At 41.4% G+C, this 20,828-nt stretch overlaps 1 protein-coding gene across 3 annotated transcripts in view; it reads left to right on the top strand.

Moving 5' to 3' along the window:
* The window catches only part of MTMR2 (myotubularin related protein 2), a 105,999-nt gene extending 86,797 nt beyond the window's left edge, over positions 1 to 19,202 (top strand). For all 3 annotated transcript variants that reach the window (XM_029602380.1, XM_029602378.1, XM_029602377.1), the window contains 4 exons: positions 5,029 to 5,121; positions 6,688 to 6,801; positions 14,982 to 15,158; positions 16,101 to 19,202. In XM_029602380.1, the coding sequence (XP_029458240.1) occupies positions 5,029 to 5,121; positions 6,688 to 6,801; positions 14,982 to 15,158; positions 16,101 to 16,262 (546 nt within the window). In that variant the 3' untranslated portion in view covers positions 16,263 to 19,202. The remainder of the gene's footprint in view (positions 1 to 5,028; positions 5,122 to 6,687; positions 6,802 to 14,981; positions 15,159 to 16,100) is intronic.
* The last annotated feature ends 1,626 nt before the right edge of the window (positions 19,203 to 20,828 follow it).

Here is a 20,828-nt window from a genome sequence, read left to right as displayed (position 1 = left end):
GGGACGTGACTGGTGTGTGTGTGTGAGAGAGAGAGAAAGAGACTGGTCAGGGACGTGACTGGTGTGTGTGTGTGTGAGAGAGAGAGAAAGAGACTGGTCAGGGACGTGACTGGTGTGTGTGTGAGAGAGAAAGAGATTGGTCAGGGACGTGACTTGTGTGTGTGTGAGAGAGAGATTGGTCAGGGACGTGACTGGTGTGTGTGTGTGTGTATGTGTGAGAGAGATATTGGTCAGGGACGTGACTGTGTGTGAGAGAGAGAAAGAGATTGGTCAGGGACGTGACTGGTGTGTGTGTGTGTGTGTGAGAGAGATTGGTCAGGGACGTGACTGGTGTGTGTGTGTGTGTGAGAGAGATTGGTCAGGGACGTGACTGGTGTGTGTGTGAGAGAGAGACTGGTCAGGGACGTGACTGGTGTGTGTGTGTGTGTGAGAGAGACTGGTCAGGGATGTGACGTGTGTGTGAGAGATAGACTGGTCAGGGACATGACTGGTGTGTGTGTGTGTGAGAGAGAATGGTCAGGCAGGTGACTGGTGTGTGTGTGTGAGAGAGAGATTGGTCAGGGACATGACTGGTATGTGTGTGTGAGAGGGAGATTGGTCAGGGACGTGACTGGTGTGTGTGTGTGTGAGAGAGAGATTGGTCAGGGACGTGACTGTGTGTGTGTGAGAGAGACTGGTCAGGGACGTGACTGGTGTGTGTGTGTGAGAGAGAGACTGGTCAGGGACGTGACTGGTGTGTGTGTGTGAGAGAGATTGGTCAGGGACGTGCCTGGTGTGTGTGTGTATGTGAGAGAATGGTCAGGCAGGTGACTGGTGTGTGTGAGAGAGAGATTGGTCAGGGACATGACTGGGGTGTGTGTGTGTGTGAGAGAGAAAGGGAGATTGGTCAGGCAGGTGACTGGTGGGTGTGTGTGGATGTGAGAGAGATTGGTCAGGGACGTGACTGGTGTGTGTGTGTGAGAGAGATTGGTCAGGGACGTGTCTGGTGTGTGTGTGTATGTGAGAGAATGGTCAGGCAGGTGACTGGTGTGTGTGAGAGAGAGATTGGTCAGGGACATGACTGGGGTGTGTGTGTGTGTGAGAGAGAAAGGGAGATTGGTCAGGCAGGTGACTGGTGGGTGTGTGTGGATGTGAGAGAGATTGGTCAGGGACGTGACTGGTGTGTGTGTGTGTGAGAGAAAGGGAGATTGGTCAGGCAGGTGACTGGTGGGTGTGTGTGGATGTGAGAGAGATTGGTCAGGGACGTGACTGGTGTGTGTGTGTGAGAGAAAGGGAGATTGGTCAGGCATGTGACTGGTGGGTGTGAGATAGACTAGTCATGAGCCCTAAGGAAGAAGAGGATGAGCACAGAGCTTCAGCAGCCCTTGCTGCTTCTGGTATGTGCTGTTGGCCTGCAAGGGAAAGAAGTAGGAGATTTACTGGAGAGGGTAAGTAAAGGTGGATTTTTAAGTTTATCTTTCTTGATTGACTGCCATTTTAATTATTAGGTATTATCTGATGTGTCTGCTGTTAGAAATATTTTATTGGTATTACAAATTTTCAAAAATATTAAAAATTCTCCAAATGATTGGATGTTCCATTTATCAGTTGTTTTGAAACATTTATTATATTCTGGTTTTAGATTATACATTTCCCGAGAAATATAAAATAAATAGAAATGTGGAGACAAAAACTGAACTGGAAACAGCAAGAAGCCAAACTCTGTATGCAGTAAAACAACGCAAAAACAAAAACATTAGCTTTATGGTCACTTTATTCTGTATTTGGTGAGGGTCTGTCTGTGTTCTGCATGTGTGACCCAGCTAAGGGTGTTCTACGAGCTTGTGGTTTCTTGGTAGGATCTATAGCAGCTTGGCTTGTTCTGTTTCCCTAATAGGAGGTGTATTGGTGTTTAGGGCCTGGTGTAATTTTTGCAGTGCTGCCTTTTCATAGGTAGGGTTGTTACTGTTTGAGTTCCATAATGCAGGTGTAACTTTGTGCACATTAGTTTGTGTACATTATTGCAGATCCTGGAAGTCTGATAGGTGCTATATTTTTGTTTTGCACAGAATGCAGAGTGGCGTTTTTGGGTTTCCATTCCAGTTTCTGTTTCCATATTTGTAATTTGTGGTCTTTCTGTACTTGGTGAAGGTTGATTCTATGTGTGTGACCGAGGTGAAGTAGCATGTGGGCATTTGTAGCAATATTATTTGTTGTGTTTTCTCAATAGAACATGCATTGGTGGTAAATTACTGCTCGTTCATAAGGAGGGCTATTGCACCTGGTAGGAGAGAGTGTTTATGTTGCTGTTATTGAGATGTCACCAGAAATATCATTTTTTGTATGGTAAATTGAACGGGGAATGTCTTAGTTCTGCTGTGCACCCACTGTTGGGGATCGAGGGGGTTCCTGTGGAATGCAGAGTGTTTGTTTACATTTAGCCTGGTGATGGTCACATGTTCAGTGTGTCACGCATGTGAGAACCACCTGTCAGGTGTGTCCCGACAGAAAAAAGGTTGAGAACCACTGGTCTAATGAATACTTCTCACACTATATTGCCTTGGTCTGATCACCAACTAATAAAGGCGGATATAACCTTTCTCAACTCAACTCTTAAAATTATAGGCAATAATTATAGTTTTACCTTTAGGAAAAAGATAAGACACCTAGGTACTAGGGGAATTGATAGAAAATAAGCTCTTTGAAATAAAACAAACCAATTCCTCCTCGGCATTTGATTCCTGGGATCAGATTGTCAATGACAACTAAAAATCTGTCTTGTCCAGAAAAACTATTAACAAAGAAAGAAATACCTCTAAAAATAAGAAGCCCTGGTACAATGATGATTTTAAGACACACTAAACAACCTCAGAAAATTAGAGAAACAATGGCGGAAATGCCCATCTCCAGAATCCCTAGGAAAATATAAATCTCTCCTAACAAAATACTGCACACTAACCAATAAAGCAAAAAAAGATTGTTTTGCTAAAAAGATTCACGTGGTAATATATTATTCTAAATTTCTTTTTAATGTTGTTAAACATTTAATTAAGGATATGTCCTCTTCCATCTTGAGAAACTACAACTTCTCAAAGGCTGCTGGCAATGAATATACAACATTCTTCGTAGACAAAATCATGAGGCTAAAAACTCAATTTCCTATCTGTTCTCCCACAAAAGCACCTGAAGATTCACATAGCCTGGTTAAGTGGTCAATGTTTTACAGAATAACTAATCTTGAAATCAATCAAATCATTGCTAAAATAAATCCTGCTATTCACCCACACAACCCAATCCCAGCCAGTTCCTTGAAACAAATACACTGTGTTATCACTCTGACAATCACATCCTTAAATCATTCTCTCGTAGAAGTAATTGTTCCGCATGGGTTAAAACAAGCTGTGATAAAGCTGATTCTAAAAAAATAAAAATGGTAGAATCGACGATTAGGACAGCTATCGTCCAATATCCAAACTGCCTTTTCTCTCAAAAGTACTTGAAAAAGAAGTGTTATCCCAACTAGAAAATCATTTGGAAGGCCAAGATATTCTCTTCCCAAATCTATTCAGATTTAGGAAACATCGGTCAACTGAGATTACTTCTCTCACTATAATGGACACTGTTTTACAAGGGTTTGATGCTGATGAATCTTATTTTCCAGTGTTAATCGAATTTAACAGCCACCTTTGACCCTGTGGATCATACCCTGCTGTGCCATCAGTTGAGTAACATTGGAATTGATGGTTGTGTTCTTGATTGGTTCTCCTCCTTTCTATCTAATAAAACATTTCAAATCAAATTGGGCAATAACATATCTGATACTTTCTAAATTGATACAGGTGTCCTCTCAGCAACATTATTCAATATCTACATGCTCCCATTGCGTAAATTACTGGCAGAATTAGGAATTACCTTCTTCTTGTATGCTGATGACACGGTTTTACATCCCATTCTCCAAAATAGTTGAAAATACAGTATCAACACTTTCAACCTATATGAAAGCAATACAACAGGAACTATCGCAACTTAAACTAACATTAAACCCTAAAAAGACTGGAATCATTTGGTTAAGTAGAAACTCTTCAATAGTTAAACCAGCGGCTCTAGACCTGGGTAATTTCCAAATTATTCCTTCATATCAAGTGCAAGATCTGGGTATCCAGCTAGATGAGAACCTTACTATGAAAAAGCACATCAGTAAGTTAACACAGATTACGCCAAGTTGCATATATTACATCAATTGAAACCTTTATTAACGTTTGAGGATTTCCGTACTGTTTTGCAAACTCTAATTTTCTCAAACATAGACTACTGTAACTCCTTATTACTCAGTCTATCTGCTTGTCTCTTAAACCCATTACAGCAAGACGCTTGTTAGGAACTAGGAAATTTGATCACATTACACCCTCGCTGATTTCACTACATTGGCTACCAGTCCAAGCCTGAATTTTTTTTAAAGTGTTAATGCTAAAAATTCGAAATCATCCATTCCAGTAACACCGGTATGATAGGCGTGACATTACAACCATACACACCTCAGCAAACACTGAGATCTCAAAATAAAGGACTATTGACTGTTCCTACAATACGGAGCACACATCTGACGCAAGTAAGAGATCGCGCCTTTTCCATAACGGTCCAAAGCTATGGGACTTTCTACTTCAGATGTTACGTTGGTGAGACCTACAATAACAAGAAGGACAAGAGACACTAATTGAATCATGAGGAATAGATTTAACGAGGGAGAGAATCTAAGAATCAATACAACGTACCCATGAAAAAGCGAAATCTTTTATATTATTTTATCTCATTGTCTGTATTCCTTGCCTGTCCCAGATCTTTAGTCAAATATAATGGAACATTACATTTGGTAGACTGTTTATGAACACTACCTCTGGTACCCTTCCTTATTGTTAATTTATAGCTATGAATGTTACTTTTGTAAACCATTGTGATCTATACATGGAACGATGGTATATAAAATGTCTAAATAAATAAAAGTTTATATTAAGAATCTTAAACATGGTTAAATTTTCTTTGCTGTCTCAGAGAATTGGTCATGGAGATAGGAACCATGCAGATGCAGACAGATCCCCCGTTTTCCTGCAGTTTGTTGACTCTGTCTGGCAAATGACAAGGCAGGTGAGTTTCCAGGATTAACACTCCTGAAGAGTCTACTCATGAAGGCTGTGTCCAGTTAAATGGGAAATCAGATGGCAGATGTTATCCATAAGCACAGTAGTTGGAAGAATCAAGACTCTGGTTCCTGCAAAAGCGTTTTTTTTGGGGGGGTTTGTTTTTTTTTAAACTATAAAAGCAGTTGAGATTTTGGCAGGAGTATTTGTTCTTACAAAAATGGTAATATAACTTTGAAGTGACAATTAGCCAGGACATGCAAACTATAATCTAGATCAGGGGTGGACAACTCTGGTCCTTGAGGGCCGCAAACTGGTTGGATTTTCATGATGTCCCTAATGAATATGTTTATGAGAAATCTGCATGCACACTGCCTCAATTTATGCAAATCTATTTCATGCATATTCATTAGGGGTGTCCTGAAAACCTGAAAGGTTTGTGGCTCTGGAGGAACGGAAGTGCTCACCCCTAGACTAGACAAAGGCCATTAAAACTTATGTAAACAAAATACTCTGTTGTTTTGTTACTCCTGGAGAAATTCTGTGTTGCCCAGTTGCTCAGAATTCCCCTTCTATGCAGAATTCTGCATTTTCCCTACAGAATTAGGCTTGGGGACCAGAAAGGAGCAGTATCAGTGGAGGCGGGCATGGGCCAAGAATGGAGGAAAGAATAGCACCAGAGTCAGCTGGAAATGAGAGAGGATTAGCAGCAGCGGACTGGCCTATGCAGACTGAAAGAGTTGGGAGAGTCGGTTTGGCCCATGCAACACCTGCCTTGGCCTGCATGCTCCAAACAGAGGAGGGAGCAGTGGGGGTCCAGTGGAGCCTAAACGAACAAGGTTGAAAGCAAGATTTGGGGGAAGGTAGGGGTTTTGTTAAAGAGAGGCTGGCAGACAGAAAGATAGGGTTGTCTTACTGGATGGAGGGGGGAGCTCTTTCTCTGCCCCCTCTCAGGAGTCAAGCTTGGGGTGGGGCAGACTGAGAGAAACTGGATGTCTTACTAATGGGTGCAGGGGCAAACAGAGAGACAGAGGGTCTTGCTAGGGTGGTAAGGTAGAACTTGGGAGGGAGGAAAGAGAGTGAGCTAGTTAGGGATTCAAGCCTCCTGGGGCAGGGAGGGAGACAGATTAAGGGAGGGTTGTTGAGCCTGGTGGGGAGGTAGCAAGTGAACTCAGGGATTGATCAGAGGGGGCAGAGAGAGCAAGCATGGGGAAGAGGTTCAAGCCAAAAGGGGAAGACAACTGGAGAGGGTCACTGAGCCTGGGAGAGGGGAGAGCAATCTGGAAGGGCCAGGCCTTGTAATGGGAAATATCTGCACAAAAAATTTCAAATTCTGCAATTTTGAGTAATAATTCTTTACTGTATTACACTATAAATTAACTGATACTAAAAGTTAGTAATTATATTGTTTTATCTAAACAAAGTTTGAAAATGTTCACAGAATGTTAAACACTTTTTGCACAGAACTTGTAAACTTTTCGTGCAGAATTCCCCAAGGAGTAAAGGTCTGTAGCGCTGACTGCACTGCTGCTATCAAGTCCTAACCTTTCATTTTTGTGTTCTTCATTTTTAGTTTCCTACGGCCTTTGAGTTCAATGAATATTTTCTGATTACAATATTAGATCACCTTTACAGCTGCTTGTTTGGCACATTCCTTTATAACAGTGAGCAGCAGAGAGTGAAAGAGGTAAGCTCACTTGAGTACTACTGATGATTTTAATTAGAAAGGTTTAATAATCCTTATTGCCAAATACTTGTAACTTCCTTTCCCTGCTACACCAGTCCAGATATGTGGGTTTTCTCCCCTTACTAGCAGATAGAGGCAGAGGACACCCCTTTTTCCTGTAATATTATAATTAGGAGTCACCATAGTGCAGCTCCGTCAATAAGCCAGGATTCTGTCTCCAGCAGACATACTGGTCTGGTGCAGCAAGATCTTAATGCCCAGGCTTAGGCCTTTGCCTAGCCTGGTGGAGAATTTATAGGCAGTTTTTTGCATTTGTTAGCCCTTCCTACTTTTTTTTTTTTTTTTTTAATTGAATTTTAATTTACACAATTCACGCATTGTGACAAAAGATTAGTGGTATTACGAGGCATTAAACATTATTAGCAATTTTACAACTAATGTTTTTACAAAAAGAAATTAAAGTGCAGGTGTGATACAAAAAGAACTATAAAGCGAATGTATTCATAAATCAATAATATTAGGTATATATAGCGACCGTATGAAACCCCTACTCATTACCATTCTGAACTGTAAGGGTTGGTTCGGGATGAGAACTATACAGAAAAAACGGAGCTGTGATGGCTCAAAGAAAATATAGGTAAAACTTTGAAACTTAATAACACACTTGCAGGGGTATTTTAAAGTAAACTTTGAGCACTTTAACATGGCTTCCTCTCTCAATTCCAAAAATGTCTTTCTCCTCTCCTGGGTGGGCCTTGTGATATCGGGAAACATCCATCTCTTTTGACCTCGAAACAGTTCATGTCTGTTGCGAAAGAACAGCCTCATAATATTATTTTTCTCTGTCTGTAACGCAAATGTTACTAATAGTGTTCCTCTTTTAGTAATTTCTTCATCGCTATTTAACTCTAGTAACGCTGACACATTTACTTGCTGTTGTTGCCGTAATTCTTGCTGTTCTCTATTTCTCTGAGGTGGGAAACATGCTCTGGTTATCAGAGGAGCTGTGGGATCTTTAAGATCTTATTCAGGTATTCTTTAAATAGATCCAACGGTGCAATATGATCAATTAATGGAAAATTCGTTACTCTCATATTTAAACTCCTCAGGGAGTTTTCAATATTTTCTAGTCTCTTATCTTGTACTATTTCCTTTTGAGACATCCTCTGAGCCCTTCCTACTTTTAACAGTGAACTGCAGACCAAGTTTCTGGAACTTCCCGGCTATAAGCGAGCCCTGTGAAAGTCTCCCAGCCCCAGAGGAGGTTTGGAAGAGCTTAGAGGGCGGGAACTTGTTTTTGACTGAAGAGGAGCTTCTGTTTGAAATTGTGTTTCCTTTCTATCTCTGGCGTATTATAGCTTTAAAAATAAAAAAAAACCCAAAGGAAAAGTAGAAAAAAGTGAACTCATCAACCACTTCTCCTGAAGCAAGCAACTGAAGGATGGGGAGTCTTCAGAGGGGGTCTTTGAGCCGTGTTGGAGCGCGCGTACCAGCTGGCACTCTCCTGCTCGCCCGCGAGCCTGCAGTATTTCTGTGCAGCTTCTGATCACTTTGTAATGGAGCCCGGTCAGCGTCGGAATTTGTATGAGCTGGCGCTTCTGCTGCAGTGCCGGCTCCTTCTGGCCCATTTGCATCAGCAGAAGTGATTCTTCGGAGGGGGGTCTACTAAGTAAGCTCCCTGATTCTGACAGCATAAGTTTAGCCGTGCTTGTGGTCAAGCTCTCGGATCCAGGCGCAGCAGCAGTTGAGTCCATCTCTGGAGTCAGTTTTTATTTCTTCCTCGGAAGTGTGAATGGCAGCCATTTTATAAGTATCCCACAGGTCATTTCCACTCATTTCTCCTCTGGTGCTGAGGCCTTGTGACTTGGTAGGGAGGGGAACCCTTAGTATTCTCTGTGTGGGGGACACCTGTGCTGCAGTTATGCCAGGCCCCTGCCCTTTCTCTCTAGGGGATTTCTCCCCAGAATGTTTTGGTTTTTTTCTTTGGCTTTTTTACAACAGGCCATCTGTGTTTATAGAGACCTGGTGAAGGGGGAAGGGGCCCTGAAGGCTGCCATGGATCAGGGCTCTGCCCTCATCATTTCAGCTGCCAGATGCTAAGTAGCAGTAAGAGCCTAATTATCCATCATGGTGTTTGAAGCAGGAACTCTGTAGGAGAATGCCCTTGTTTTCCTGTCCTAAACAAGAAGGCAGATGTAGACAGTTGTCGGTCCTTAGAGGAAGGACAGATGGCATCAGAGGAGGAGAATGACTCTCTTGTGCTTATTAGTTAAAAAATAAATACAGTTCTCTCATGTCTTTGGTGGTAATGTCCCTTAGGATGACAGTTTTTCAGGTTGTAGTTGGAGGGAGAGCTGTTGTATGTGTTTCCTCCCTGGCTTCTGAGAGGGGAGGACCTTGAGAAATATAATGAAACAGTTTTCACAAGCCACCCTGATGGCTTCAGATTGGTCAAGACGTCCTTAGCATTCAGATCATGAGACTACAGGTTGATTCCTACAGGATCAAGGTCCAATTCTCATGGAGGTTCAAGTTCCATGTGACCTTATGGCCTGGTTCTTGAAAGGTCACAATTGCATAGTAAGGGATTTTTCCTCTTTGTAACATTTATCCTATTAAAGGCCTGAAAGAATGCCATTTCACTTGCTTCTGTTTGAGTCTAGTGACTATTTGAAAAGTGCTGTAGGAAATAGTCCATCTTGCTGTGATGATCAGATTCTTCCAATATTTTGGCTTTTTTTTCAAGAGAGGGTTGCATTAAAGTTTGATCTCAAAATTCTCTGAAGTTTTAAGTGGCTGCTACCCTCTGCTTATAGAAGTACGGTTCAGGGGGGGGGTTGTTTTTCATCCAGATTTTTCTTGTTTTCCTTCAAGGGGTATAACATCTTTGACCTCCTTTTAGGGCCTTGGTTCCTCAGTGGGATCTTAATTTGGTTCACAGAGCTTTAGTGAGCTTGTTGTACAAGGCTCTCAACAGTGCTTCCAGGCCAGGATTTACGATTTTGGAGCCCATATACACTAAATTTGGAAGCGCCCTGGGGGGGATGTGGTGATGTGTGGGTGGATCATAGGCGAGGCATGAGTAGGACAACCGAGTTTTAAAAGGTTCAGGAGAAACTTAGAGGAAGGAAAAAAATTCTAATAAGAGAAAATGAAACCATCAAACCATAAAATCAAGAAATATAAATTAGAATAATAAAACCATACTAATAAAAATATTTTAAAACTGCTGATGAATAGAATAACATCCAATATTTAAAGTCATACTTTTTTTTTTTTTTTTAAATTCTCGAGCACCAATAAAATATTTCAAAACAGCACACAATCAAATAACACTAAATAAAGATTTTAAAAAATCCCCAGCTGTTCATAACTGGGAATTCTTGATTTCCAGTCGCCCTGAGATTGTTGAGGAGTAGGGGGCTAGGGGGACAAACAAACTTTATCCTCTCTCACACCCACTCGCATGCTCATTCTCTCTTATACGCTGTCACACACACACACGTGCTCATATATACCCACACCCCACATTCTCTCTTATTTACACACACAGGCTCTCAGACCCTCTCTTTCCCCCACCCCATCGTGCACACACAGGCTCTTACTCTCACCAGTTCCCTCATACACACTCACTCCCACTGGCTCCCTCCCTCACACATACACATACACATAAACAGGCAGGCTCCCATCATTCTCATACTCCCAAGGTAGGCTACCCTCTCTCTCTTCTATTGGCAGCCATTGAACCTCTCTCACTTCGCTGCCACTGCTACCACGTGCTAGTTGAAGTCAATCTGCTCCATTGATTGTCCTCTATGTCGGCGCTAATGTATTAAAACTCGTGAGGCTAGCACTTCACTGATGCTGATCTCGTGCATCGTGAGGTCAGCATAGAGAAAGTACTAACTCTGTGAGTTTTTAATATCTCAGCGCTGGTACAGAATATGAGATGGAATACTGTGCTCCATGGCAAATGAAATTTAATATAGACAAGTGCAAAGTGATGAACCTAAGGAAAAGAAACCCAAATTATAACTACAAAATGCAAGGTTCCACATTAGGAGTCACCACTCAAGGAAAATGATCTAGGTGTCATTGTTGAAAATATATTGAAATCTTCTGTTCAGTGTGCAGCCAAGAAAGCAAATAGAATGCTAGGAATTATTAGTAAAGTAATGGAGAATAAAACAGATCTCATAATGCCTCTGAATCGCTCCATGTTGCAACTTCATCTTGAGTATTGTGTTCAGTTCTGGTGCCCACATCTCAAGAAAGATATAGCAGAATTAGAAAAGATACAGAGAAGGTTGATCAAGATGATACAAGGATGGAACAATTTCCCTATGAAGAAAGGCTAAAGAGTTTAGGACTCTTCAGCTTGGAGAAGATCCAGCTGAGGGGAGATATGACAGAGGTGTATAAAATAATGAATGGAACAAGTAAACATTAATCAGTTGTTTACTCTTTCAAAAATTACAAAGACCGGGGGGGGGGGGGGACGACGACACAATGAAGTTACTGGGTAATACATTTAAAACTAATAAGAGAAAATATTTTTTTTTACTCAACACATAATTAAGCTCTGGAATTCATTGCCAGAAGATGTGGTGAAAGCTATTAATATAGCTGCATTTAAAAAAGGTTTGGACAAATTCCTGGAGGAAAAGTCCATTAATAATTATTAAGGAAGAGTTGCAGAAATCCACTGCTTATTCTTGGGATAAGCAGCTTGGAATCTATCTGACCATTGGGATCCTGTTGGGTACTTGTGACCTGGCTTGGCCACTGTTGGAAACAGGATACTGGGCTTGATGGATCCTTGGTCTGCCCCAGTCTGGTAAGCCTTATGTTCTCATGTATATTCTTCAAGAAAAGAACATCTTGATTCTAACAGAAAATCAGGTTGTAGTGTGTCATGGATGTGATCCCATAGGCTGTGGTGTGGTTGTCTCAGCCTAGCAGGTGAGCCCAACAGTTGGACTCTCTCTTACAATGATTAGGACTAGGGCTTCACCTATATCAGCCCTATAACCCACCGGTTGAGCCCTTGGGTTCCAGGGGCTGGCAGGACTTAGATGAGGATCCTGTAAGGAGCGGTCCGACAAAGTCGAGTAGCGGGCCGAGGTCCGGGTAGGCAGTGAGCAAGCAGTGACAAGGACCACGCCACGGTTGGGCAGACTGAGATCAGGCAGCGTCGAGGTCCAGGCACGGATCGGGCAGTGTCTGGGTCCAAGCTGAAGTCAAGGCAGGCGGCAGTCCAAAAGTGCGGTCAGGGTCCAAGGCCAGAGTCAAACCAGGATTCTAGCAGAGACACATAGACAAGGCAGGGACAACAAGGAAAGACAGGGCAAGGCACATACAGGCAAGGCAAAAAGACAGCAAGACAGGGCAAGAACAACAACCAGGCAAGCACAAGACAGCGAAAGCAATATGCACTGCAGGACAGGAGGACCTGTTGCTGAGGCATCGACTCATTGCACGGCTGGGGTTTAAATACCCAACCACATGATGTCATCACTGAGTGCCAGCCTCTGGGTTTCCCATCGCGGGCTTTTATTTATTTTAAAAACATTTTAATCGCCTATCAGCATTTATAGGCGGTTTCCAATTAAAACATCCACAATTGCTACACATAAAGGGCCGGATTTTAAAAGGGTTGCGCGCATAAGGTACGCGCGTAACCCTTTTAAAAAACCCCTGCGCGCGCCGAGCCTATTTTGCATAGGCTCGGCGGCTTGCCTGGGGGGGCGTGTCGGGAGTGACGTGGCGTTTTCGGGGCGTGTCCGGGGGTGTGTTTCTGGCTCGGGGGCGTTTCAGGGGCGTGGCCGAGTGCCCAGACACGGCGGCCTGTGTTGGGGCCTGCCGCGCTGGCGTGTGTAAGTTACTGCTGCCCGGAGGCAGTAGTAACTTTTAAGATAAAGGTAGGGAGGGGGTTTAGATAGGGCCGGGGGGGTGGGTTAGGGAGGGGAAGGTGCGGGGGGGTGAATGGAAAGTTCCCTCCGAGGTCGCTCCGATTTCGGAGCGGCCTCGGAGGGAACGGGCAGCGCGCGCAAGGTGCACAAATGTGCACCCCCCGACCCCAGATTTTATAAGATACTCGCGGCTACGCGCGTATCTTATAAAGTCCTGCATACTTTTGTAAAATCTACCCCAAAAAGTATACAGTTTAAACAATATACACGTTAAGAACAAACACAGGAACTCATATGTAATAAACCATTGCACACTAGGCCATTCCCATACTGCTCTGAAATAATTAACTCTTCACTGTGTTACCCGTTAAGAGGTGCCGCAGCGTGCGCTCATCTAAATGGCCTGGGGTATTCTCAGCAGGGTGGCGTTTCTGTCACATTGGCGGTCCATTAATGCCACAAAGCCGGGGGCAAGTACGGCCAGTCGCAGTTCATCCCTGATCAGCCGGAACGTTACACAATGTTTTACGTCCATAAAGAAGGAGGAAAAAGGGATCATGGCCTCTCTGCCAGGAAGCCCTGAAGATCTGGAAATGGGCAGAAAGAAATTGAGCTGCTCCACAGGCCATCTATCTTTTTGGGCATCTCCAACATGCTGGCAGATCAACTCGGCAAATTATTTTAACCACATGTATGGTCTCCACACAATCCGTGGTATCAGGTGAGAGCCACAGCTACTTCCATTGCTCATCTTCAAGAAGTACATATTGGAGATATCTGCAAAGCTGCAACTTGGTTTTCCACTTATATCTTTACGTCACGCTACTGTCTTGATAACCTCTGAAAGACTGACAACAAGTTTGAACAAGCAGTTTTGCAAAATCTGGTCTTGCTGTAGTCCACTCTCCACAATTGAGGAATGGGTTGCTTACTAAGTAAACCCTCTGCTGTAATCATCAGCGTGGAACTCCCGACGTAATGGCTGATTCACCTGCTTATTGATGGAAAAAGCAAGTTTGCTTACCTTAAACAGTGTTTTCCATAGATAGAAGAATGAATTAGCCATGGAGAATTGTTGGCATAGCTAGATCAGATCTAATACAGACTAACTCAGTTAGTGTAGCTGGGTTCAAAAAAGGCTTGGATAAGTTCTTGGAGGAGAAGTCCATTAACTGCTATTAATCAAGTTTACTTAGGGAATAGCCACTGCTATTAATTACATTAGTAGCATGGGATTTTCTTGGTGTTTGGGTAATTGCCAGGTTCTTGTGGCCTGGTTTGGCCTCTGTTGGAGGCGGGATGCTGGGCTTGATGGACCCTTGGTCTGACCCAGCATGGCAATTTCTTATCTTCTTATGAAGAGACTTGCGAGGCAATGCCCGTGTGGGAATTCCCACATCTCTTCAGTAGAACTCAAAGCTTTACTAGTTTGGAGAGATGAGTTCCTTTGGTGCTGCTGATTAACGGCACCCATATTTAATGGTTAATTCATCCTGCTATCTTCAGACAGCACCGTTTATGAGACGCAAACTTATTCTATGTTTAGCTAAGTGAAGCTGCATACAGTGATTCATCAAGCATTTTTAAATCTTCCCTGCTTATTGATTGCTTATTGTGTTTCCTGGGTAGCAAAGACTACAAAATAAGTGCTTTATGCCTTCACAAAACTGTTAAGAATGGTCATGTAATAGTAGCATTACCTCAGGCATAATGTTGTATATTTTGGAGCGAGGTCAAACTCCCACATATTTTATTGCTTAGATAAAGATTCACAGTTTAGTCATGAGGAACATCATAGATATGGTTTTATTTTTCATAGATCCTATCCATCACCTTTTGAAAATTGCTAAGCTGTTAGAAGATTTACTATGATTTATGTGATAAATGTTTGCAAATGTATTGCTACTGGTACAAGTCACAAAGCCGTTCTGGAAATTCAGTAGCTTAGCTAGATACTGTTAAACTATCCACAGTACCTGAATGTAATCTGCTTTGAAGTGCCAAAAAGCAGAATATAAAAAAAGCAAAATAAATAATATATAGAATATCTCCAAAATGTTCTTTAGTGCCTTATTCAGCCATCTGAAATTGGGGAAAATGTTGTCTATAGCCTGCAGACGACATGACTGCTCCTTTCTCTTCATAGCTGGGCATTCAGCCTTCCATGTAGCAGTTCTGCCCACGTGAAGGTGTCGTCTCCATAGCTCCATCTGCAATATTATTAAAATAGACTGGTTTACTTTTCTTTTTTTCTTTTATCTTTTACAGAACCTTTTAAAAGAAACAGTCTCCATATGGTCTTACATAAACAGTCAACTTGAAGACTTTACGAATCCCTTGTATGTGAGCTATTCCAACCACATTTTGTATCCTGTGGCCAGCATGCGCCACCTAGAGTTGTGGGTGGGCTATTACATAAGATGGAATCCCAGAATGAAACCTCAGGTAAATGTTGTACCAAGGTCATAGTACTGTTTGATTAATGTGTAATTGGCATAATGCAGCTTAAATTTCTAGAAGATGAACAGTTTCCTTATGTGTAACCTGTATTTAAAATCCACAATAATGAGAGAGGCTGTGCAGTTTGGTTTGCCATCCCCAACACAGGGAAATTCCTCAACTACTACAGCAAACTAGGAATTTGGGATCAGCTCCAAATAGTTTGAAGGAAAGCAAATGGCTAAATGTAATCCAAACAGTGGACAGGTCCAAGGAAGGGGTAATCCCAATGGTGCGGAGATGCGAAATGGGCAGTTTCGAAGCTATAGAGCCTCCTATGCAAGTGTGTAATGCGACAGTGAACAGGGTGGTAGAGCAGTTCATAGTTTCTCTTGGCCTTTATGTATGTATATATGTGTCTGAACCTTAACTTAACAATTTCAGAGTACATTGGATTTTACTACATTTTATTAGTTTTTTAATGCTATTTGTAGGTGAATTACACTCCAAAAATATATACAAGAATTTTAGCAGATGGAGCTTTTAGATAAGTCAGAGTAGAGCACCTGTCTTATAATTAAAAAAAAAAAATACCTAAAACATTTTGTTTAATTTCACCACATTCTGACTTTCTATCCAGTTTTGCAGCATATTTTAATAAGCGGATGGGAAGTGATGACCATAACTGATTCGGCCAATAGTTTTTATCAGTAGCTGCCACATGACTAAGTTTCAGAAGGATTTCTGCCACGCTGATGCAAACTCTGTAACTTTTAGTTGCATTAATTTGGTGCGACTGTATTTCTCACTTGAGGTTAGTCTTCCCTCTGGCACTTGTAATAAAGATGGTGAAATGTTAGTAGAATTTCAAAGAAGATCATGCCTGTATATATATTTCTCAGCCAGAACATTTCAACAGCTTGTAATAAACTTCTTTTGATTGTTTAGGAGCCTGTCCACAGTCGTTACAAAGAACTTCTGGCAAAGCGGGCCGAGCTTCAGAAAAAGGTGGAAGAGCTGCAGCGGGAAATTTCGAACCGCTCTGTTTCTGCCTCGTCAGAGAGAGCTGGCTCTCCTCAGCCTGTGGCGCCAGTGCAGACCATTGTGTAAACACTACGCCCTCAAAATGCCCTCAGGGACCAGATTGCAGAGACAATGTTTCCTTTTGAACACCCTCGAACTTAACAGCAGAATGTTCACCGAAATATTTTTCTGTCTTCTTTTGTTAGCAGCACTACGAGTTAAGCAAATTAGACACTTTCCAAGATTTACTGTATTTCTCCCTAGAATGTTACACCAGCAGTCATACTTGTGGCTGACTGGAACCAGACATAGCTGTTTCAAACACAGCCGTGTAGGGAATGTAACATTCTTCAGCCTATAAATTATAAAATGTTGAATTGTATTTCTGTGTGTTTGAGGTAACTGTTTTCATAGGAGACACCTTTTTATGTGGGATAATTTCCCATTGAACTGAAACAAATATAGCACACACCTTCTTGCACTACATTTTGAAAAGAACAATCAGTAAGCAGTTATATCAAAATAAGCTTTAGTGCTGTAAATAGACATACACATGTATGTATGCATAGGTTTTGTGTAATTTTAAAAAGGCATCATCTGCTTAGCACAAAATAAAGTCCCTTGACCATGTGCACATGGAAAATACGGGTAGAAGATGACTCTATGTAATTAGTTGGTCCTGCAGTAAAATGCCATTGTTGTTTCCACTTTTTGTGCAAAACTGCACGCGTACTTTATGCAGGACCAGTTGACACTGAAGGCTAAGCAGGTTAATTTTAAAACGAGCACGCAGGCGCCCATATGCTGGAATTTTAAATTATGCACGCACTTGCTTGTGTATGATTTAAAATATACCTACCACGCGTAAGTGTGCTCCTCGTATGCGGTTTCTCAAGCAGACCTACTTCACGTATCTTCCTTGGGACTTTGGCTTTAACATGCATAGGTAAGCAGATTTTAAAACGTGCTCGCGTGTAGGTAAGTAGATTTTCAAACATACGTGAAGGACATTCCCAGTTTTCTAATTAGTTGGCCCAGTCAATATCAAGGTCATCCGGACCCCTCTGGTTCTTCATCTTGTCATGTTGGGCCTAAAGGCAATTTCTGCAGACTTAACTCCTTATCGGGAGCAGCAGAAAGTGTAATCGGCTACTAAGCCGCCATACCCTGCGGCCCTTCGGTTTTAAAATATGGATTTATGCACGGAACTGTTGGTCTCGCCCCAGAACGCCCATGTCCCACCCCTGTTCTGCCCCCTCTTTTTTTAGCTGGTGCATGTGCATATACACATAATTAGTGGCTTTTAAAATCTGCGTGGCTTACGCGTGGCCCACAGATGCACATGTATAGGCCCTTTAGCACAAGCAATGCTTTTAAAATTCAGTCCTAAGCTTGTTGCTTCCACCGCCTCTGTCAGCAATTTTACCTGATGCTTGCCTGAGATTCCTATATGTAAAAGTTAGATTTATTAGAAATTGTAATTTGACTTGACTTTGATATTTACTGTGTTACAGTGCATTGCCTTATCCTGTTAATTCAATAATATGCAGCTTGTGTTGACTACTAGATATTGTTGACATTAGGAGGTTAAAGTTATATAAACACTGTCAAATAGAAACATTAACTCTGTAAGCCCATAATCTTTCCATTAGAGAAGGAAGATAATAAAATATATGCTTTGAATAAAGCTAATTATCCGAGAAGGCCGAAAAAGTTTGCCCTTAAAAAGAATCAAGACTGGAAAGTTGCACTTGTAGACTACACAGAATTTTCAAAGATGTTCTTTAGCTCCAGCAATTATCCCTCCACCCTCTGTACTTCTTCGGTTGTCCAGGCCTCCTGCTTGAAAGTACAGTTTCCTGTTCCTCTTGGAGTCTACCTCTCCGGCATCTCAAATGTCTTCAAAATCCATCCACTGTTTTTTGTGCCAATATTAGGTGACAGATAGATGGACATGACCTGCCCATATGGCATTCTTTTGTTTTCCTTCAGAACACCTCAAAATATTGTAAAGAAAGTTACTAAGGATATATGGGAAACAGTTTTTGGAGAGCTTAAGTTTAGTTCTGAATCTCAGAATCAGCAGAGGCTTGTGGCATCCGTAACTTCAAGACTGCCCTCATTTAGAGCATTCAGGAAGAAGAAGCTGCATTTGTGAGCCTTTCATAAGTGATAACTTTTGGGTGAAAGTGGCTTATGTGCAACGCCAAGGATATTTTTCTGGTCTATATGTTTATACCAAAGCACAGACATATCATTTCATTTTGAGCAGACCCTTCAGTCTGTTAGCTGCTTGAAAAACATAGTGGTTATTGGTAAATTGGTTGTGACTTGTCCAGCTGCCTCTGCTTAATTTGACAGCACGGGCCCTCTTCGATCTCTGGTCATCTCCTTCCCTTAGCTGTACTTCTACTCTATCTGCTTGAATTTGGTCACTCCTTTACTTACCGCCTTCTCTACCAAGACCTGTTCCAGGCATCCACTACTCTTTGTAAAGTAGCAGATATTACAGAATAAAGAGAAAACGGAACTTATTCACATTTATACCCTGGACTTGAAATTATTGAAGCACACTGTCACACAGTACAAACCTTTCAATCATATCCTGCCTTACACAAAAGGAATAGCTTTCATCATGAGGATGGGAGAGGAATTCCCTAGGGTGATGAGGTGCATCTGTTTGGTATCTCACTCAAAGGTGAAAACTGTTTTATCTGAATTGGAGAAAAGTACATTTGATTTTTAAACTAAAAAGGAAGGGAACAAGCTCTAAATCACACTCTTTATTGCCCCTATATTTCTTTTCTTCATTGTAACACTTTTGTTGTAGCTACATTCAAATAAAAGATTTGATAGTATTAAACAGATTGTTAATTTTAGTTTTGGTGATAAGTGTGAGATATCAGTTTTATATTTTAACAGCCAGATTTAATTTCAAGTTAAAAAAAAAAAAGTACAAAAAATTGCATATTAAAGATGTTCTTCCCTAATTTTATTCTTCATAATCATTATTTATATCATACTTTTCCAGCTATAGAGTTCAAAGCGTATTACAACAGGTTTGTGTCTACAGCAATTATAAAAATACAATAAAATAGGAGTGGGCAACAGAATACAAAGTGCAGAAAATAGAATCGAAACAGCCAAGTACAGTATAGGAATGCACAGTATAGCAAATTTATTGTTAAAACAGATTGGGGTTGAACTATAGAAGAAAAAGGCCATAAATAGATACAATGAAGAAGTGACGTCAGTAGTGCTAAATGCAGAGGGTTTCATTATTTTAAATGATTATACCAGAAATATAAACATGAGCTAAAAGTACTGTGAGTAGCGTATGTTGAAGGGCAGCCAGTTATATGTTAGGTGGTATTTGGTCAGTTTAGGGTCACTTCCTGAAAGTTAGGTCTGGAGTAAGCCTGATGTTGGGAGGTAGGGAGTTTCAGTGGACTGGGACAGATCCTGCAAAAGTTCTTTGTAGTGCTGGCAAGTTGTAATTCCTTGGGAGGTGGTACACCTAAGCTTGAGATAGTGAGCATAGTGGACAGGAAAATGTGTATGGAGTGAGAGAGCTACTGATTTATAGGGTGGTGCCCGCGAGGGTCTTGAAGACTAGGACTTTAAAATTGACATGGTAGAGCGTTGGGAACTAATGTAATGGGGTAATTTTCAAAAGGATTTACATGCTTAAAACTGGGTTTTGCACATGTAAATGTGCTTTACGCATATATTGTTATACTGTATCTCCCAATTGAGTTCTATGTAAACCGGCATGATGTGTTTCACGAATGTCGGTAAATAAAAGTTAATAAATAAATAAATAAATAAGTGGGCTTTTGAAAATTACTATGATAGTTTGTTATATTTACATTGAAAATTACCTCCCATGTTTTTTTTTTAGGATTCATGTGATTCTTTCAAATGTAATTACATTTAATATCATTTGCACTGCAGCATTTTGTATAAGTTGCAGACACCGGTTTAGTTTGTGCGGGAGCCCAGTATGGCTGCTTAGCCATGAGCCAGATTTCTAATTTATCAACTAGGCTTACTAACGCAGTTTCTGTGCTGTGGTGGGGTCTGAAGCTAGATTGTAATGAGTCTAGGCTGTCTGTGGTCTGTTAAAGGTAAGATAACTGTAATAGCATGGCCTTCTCAATAATCTTGCCTAAGAATGGAAAGTTAGAGACTCGGCGATAGTTTAATTTGTTAGAGTCCAGGTTTGATTTCTTCAAAGTAAGTCTCATAACTACTTTTTTTTTTTTTTAAAGCCATTTGGTAGATGGTCCTTTGCAAATGAATTATCGATGATGGAATGAAGATGATAGAGTAGTTTGGATTTGTCTTGGTTGATTATCTGGGAGGAGCAATGGGTGAAAAGAAGTGAGAGTTTGGGAGGTTATAGTCTGTTGTGACTGTGAGGGGTTTTCTTTGCTATAGATCTCTGGGTAAGGGTTTTTGTTGTTTTTATTTTGGGGGGGGGGGGGGTTAGTTTGGTCAATTATTTTTGAGAAGTAGGCCTTTGGCTTCAGTGGTGGCCTTGTGTTATATGTATTCTCATCTGCAATCGTTCTATCAGACATTTACATTCTAGTCTTCTATCAGTTTACTTTAAATCTTTCAATTCTGGCATAAACCAGGGAGCAGACTTGG

This window comes from Rhinatrema bivittatum, chromosome 5 (genome assembly GCF_901001135.1).
Source record: "Rhinatrema bivittatum chromosome 5, aRhiBiv1.1, whole genome shotgun sequence".
NCBI lineage: Eukaryota > Metazoa > Chordata > Amphibia > Gymnophiona > Rhinatrematidae > Rhinatrema > Rhinatrema bivittatum.
Note: the sequence above shows the minus strand (reverse complement) of the source record. Positions and strands in the feature narration are given on the sequence as shown.